Below are 4,603 nucleotides of genomic sequence, written 5' to 3'. Positions count from 1 at the left end.
GGCCCTGCACTTCCAGGTGAGAGATGGTGGTGTGGAACATTGTAGCAATGGCATCTTCAGTTGATCTGTTAGCTCTGTATGTGAACTACTATGAAACTCAGTGAAAAAACTATGAAGAAACCATGAACACTGAGTAACTATGAAACACAGTGAAGACAAAAACCTATGACACTCTATGACTGAGGGATAACAGTCAACGCGACGCTGAACACAGCAAGACTGAGCACTTAAATACACACATGAGGTGATCAAGGGAAGTGGAGACACATGAGGACACAGCTGACTAGAATCAAACATAATAACAACACAGGGGAGAGAAAAATTAACCACATGAACCCAGAACACACAATCTACTTCAAAATAAAACAAGAAACTAGACATGACAACACTAAGCTGACAGACCTAAAACACATGATAAATTAGACAAGAATCCAAACATTGAAGCCAAGGAAACAATAAATAATGTTTCAGAGGCCCAGGCTGTGACAGTATGGAGCTAGCGACACATTTCCAGCTTGCATTAAATTCTGTTAGTAGGAAGGAGCACAGAGCTGAGCTTCCGCCTGCTACCTGGCGCTGGCGGGTGGGTGGAGCTACGAAGTATGCTATAGCTTTGCTGTCGGAGCTGCGATGTGTTTGGAAGTGTGGGTTCAGCGCTGATGTCCGTCGGCTTTCCGGCTAACTCGCCGGCACACTGCACCTTCTGCAGAGATGTATTCCACCTGTGTGCAGTTCCTCCACTCTTGTACATCACCCTATGTTCCTCCCTCTTCCTTAAATGTGTTGTTCCTGCAGCCATTTTCATCCTTTTTGCTAAATCCACTACTATGTGTCCTTCTGCTGTTCTCTCCTTAAAACCATACCTACCCAACACCTCCTCATCTCCTCTGTTAGCTTCACTTACATCTCTTCTCAAGTCCACATCCCCCCTCCTGGGTACACTCAATTCCTCTATTTCTTTTCTAACTGACATCCAACCTGAGGAGTGTATGCACAGACATTCAATGTCACCAGCTTCAAACTCACACACTACATCTACCTACATTCGTTTCATCACTCTCACCTCCACACTCCTGCTTTTTCTTCTCTAACACTGCATCCTACCAGAACTTCCCGCTATTCCCTTCCTTTGTCTTCCTATAACAGCAGCACAGTTTTCATTGTGGCGGGGTTCTATAGAAGTTTTTCCCCTTAATAAAGAAAATAATCCTTTTAAAAACACATTTGTGTATTTACTCAGGTTATCTCTGTGTGACAAATATGCAAAAAAAACCCTCCAAGAAATCAGGAAGTGGAAAATAGTTTTTCAACAACCCTCCACAGTTCGAAGAACCGCAACTTTCCATTTTTTAATTTTTGTTTGTGCATGCAAATTGTGACGTAAGAACCAGCAGTTGACCTGGTACACCATAGTCAGAAGAGACTAAAAGAAGAAAAAGAAACCACTTGTCTTGCTCAATCTATTGGTTAAACCAACCAGACTAGCAGACACAGAAAATAAAGACACAACAGAAACATTTCATCTGTGCTGTACCTGAGAGAACGCGTTAACTGTTGGGATGGTTTATGTTGGGAGTATGACTTGAAATAACATCATTTGAATGTCATTTTTATTCTGCTGAGAAGTTAAGCAAATGTTCCAATGAACATTTGCCTCGATGCAAAGCTGTTTGTTCAGACATTTGCTTCAACTTCATGAGGAAGCTTAAGGCATTTTCTATGAAATGCTCATCCTTGCTAATCTGCTTATTTAACAAATACCATAAAACGTGCGTATTTTCTTCATCCTGCAAACAGTGTCTGTGCCATCATCTGTCTTGACCCATACAACCAGCCTGTCCGCGGGGCCCCCTGTCATCTTGTAGAAGAACTGCAGACACTGAAGCTTCCTCTTGGGGTAGAGGATTCGAGGTTCCAGCATAGCAGACTCCTGAGGCTCCCCAGTCATAGTGTTGAAGTGCATGAAGTATCCAGCATCTAAAAAAACAAATAAATATAAGACAATCTATAATAATGTTTAATTCCCTCTGAAATTACAGTAAACATGAAGAGACATTATTCAGACCTCTGCATTGCCCCAGGAGTGTGTGATCCAGTGTGCCTGCAGAGCTCTGAGTGTAGACACACTTCACATCATCAGAGGCCTGGATCATCCCACAAATGCTTGCATACTCAAAGGTACACTGATCCAGCAGGGTGAGCGGCCCGGCTGTATGAGAATGAGAGGAGGGGTATGCACATAGGAATGTGTTTTACACAGTCCTATAGCTGTCAGATTTTAAAAAAAAAAGTCGACTTATTGAAGCCCAGTGTGACAACATATACATACAGCAGTTGCACATCCTGGTGAGCCTGAGGGTGTCCATCTTGCTGAAATCAAGGTACTGGCCAATAAAATTGTAGAACTCTGGGATTTTGGTGGTGATAGTGGGGATGGATTCATTCTTGTTGGAGGAGAAGTGCCTGTAGTGCATGACGGACTCATAGTCGTATGCAGTGTTTTGATCAGTGATGAAGTCGTCATTGTATTTGTTGAAGTTATGTGGAAGTCCTGCAGGAAATGTTCTCTTATTTAATAAATGTTATCATAAAAAAGCAATCATAAATAACTGTACATTTGACACTTCAATTATGTGTCACAATACAATGCATCATAGCATTACACTATAATGATCGTAGCATGTATGTTTGCGTGTTCCCTGCCTCTTGTGCACAGCACAGGGTTTGCTAGTGTAACTATCTATGCAGCAGTACACTTTATCCTAATATTTTTTTGAGTCAATTTCTACATAGAAAATGGCTGAAAAGAATGAAAGAACTACATATACCTGACGTAACCTGGTCCAGCCAGATGTTGTCCATGCGGGACTGTTCACGGTAAAATCCCAGAGCATGGAGCAGCAAGTGGCGTGTCCAGCGGGGTGGCCTGGGGGGGCACAGGCCACCCCCCCAACCAGACTGGCCACCCCAGGTGCCACCCCGAAGCTAAAACAATAAAATTTAATGAAATATCAAATGTACGATTATGGTTTCACAGTGAAGCTCAGATATCCGAGGGTAAGTGAATGCAGCACCGGCTTCTGCATCATGTTAGCAAAGGTAGGAGAGCCAAGCACGAAAGACGGCACCGCAGAAAACATTTTTTCGGCGAAAGGTTAACAAGTTAACATAGCTGGACTAGCCGTCGGACATTTGCACGGTGGGCTGATGACTTATTTATTTATTTTTTGCATGAACAATGAGAGGTGGTGGATTGGCCAGATGCTGGCCGATGTGTAAAATTAACTCAGTTGTTTGACTTGCAGTCAAGCCAGCCTCCAGTTTGTTTTACGTTCCCTGTGTATCCCTGCCTCACCTTCCCTCATCCACCTGTTGCCTCTGTGGAAGCTCCGCCATAGCCACCACCATACAACACTTGTGTCAAGCCAGCCTCCAATTCGAGACTTGCAGTCAAGCCAGCCTCCAGTTTGTTTTACGTTCCCTGTGTATTCAAAGTATTACGGGAATGGATGTGGAAACCGGATTTCAAAATAAAAGCCAACTTCGAGTGAATTAACAGATATGTTAAGAACATAATAACATATAATTTAGGCTTCTTTTTTGTTTTACAAACTCTAATGTTAGATCTATATGACACAGCCTTGTACCCTAATTGTGCCCTGTCACTATCAAGGCCATCTTATTTTGGATTTCAAAGTAAAAGCCCTGTGAATCTTCATTTTTGAACTGCTCTTTCAATGACTTAATAATGCTCTTAAAAGCAAAAGTCGTATTTCCAAATACCATTTGGACTTTATATCAACACTTTCCAACCACAATCTTTTTCACAGTGATACCATATCAATATCAAGTCAGTCTGATTTTGCCTTTCATAGTAATGGCCCTTTGAAATTGCCAATATTTGACTTAATCTTCTAACGATTCAAAATTCTCTAAAATGAAAAATTCTTGTTTCCACACCAAAAATAAAAGCCTTTTTAAATTGTCCATAATTGACCTACCTTTCAGTGATTTCAAATTGCTCTAAAAAGGAAAATTCTTGTTTCCACAGGGTAATTCCACTTTAGATCAACAGTATACAGCCCCACAGTGATACCATATCAATATCAAGTCAATTTGCCTTTCAAAGTAATGGTCCATTGAAATTGTCCATGTATGACCCACTCTTTCACTGACTTCAGAATCCCATTAAAAGCAAAGTTGCTGTTTCCACAAGATCATTTCACTCTAGATTGACAGTATACAACCCCACAGTTTTATCACGTCAGTATCGGAATTATAATTGTTCATTTGGTACTTTTAATAATTAAACGCGGATGCTGTTAACAGGACAATTATTGTTTCCACTAAGTAATTGGAGTTCATGCAAACCATACACAACCTCTACAGTGGTAACATCTCAATCTCAAATCAATCTCGTTTTGCATTTCAGAGTACAAGCCTTTTGACTTTGTTTATAGGAGCTTCTCTTTCTACAACTTCAGAATGGCATTAAATGGAAAGTTCCAGCTTCTATGAATTAATACCAGTTTGTGCCAACACATATCATTGCATATAATCTAACAGTGGAGTTGGTGACCATACTTTTCGGTGACATTAGAAT

The 4,603-nt window shown here is 41.1% G+C and overlaps 2 protein-coding genes across 2 annotated transcripts in view; both read right to left on the bottom strand.

Moving 5' to 3' along the window:
* LOC121813013 (sodium/hydrogen exchanger 9B1-like) overlaps positions 1-4,603 on the bottom strand; it is a gene marked incomplete at its 3' end in the record, with an annotated part of 23,765 nt that overhangs the window by 910 nt on the left and 18,252 nt on the right.
* Positions 40-3,589, bottom strand: LOC102296493 (meprin A subunit alpha). The gene is made up of 4 exons (XM_005951805.3): positions 2,829-3,589; positions 2,330-2,551; positions 2,066-2,209; positions 40-1,977 (listed from the first exon to the last, which is right to left on the bottom strand). The coding sequence occupies exons 1-4, from the start codon at positions 2,860-2,862 to the stop codon at positions 1,751-1,753; spliced, it is 627 nt and encodes a 208-aa protein (XP_005951867.3). The 5' UTR covers positions 2,863-3,589; the 3' UTR covers positions 40-1,750.

This window comes from Haplochromis burtoni, unplaced genomic scaffold (assembly GCF_018398535.1).
Source record: "Haplochromis burtoni strain Fernald_Lab_line unplaced genomic scaffold, NCSU_Asbu1 Contig_1044, whole genome shotgun sequence".
Classification (NCBI taxonomy): Eukaryota; Metazoa; Chordata; class Actinopteri; order Cichliformes; family Cichlidae; genus Haplochromis; species Haplochromis burtoni.
Note: the sequence above shows the minus strand (reverse complement) of the source record. Positions and strands in the feature narration are given on the sequence as shown.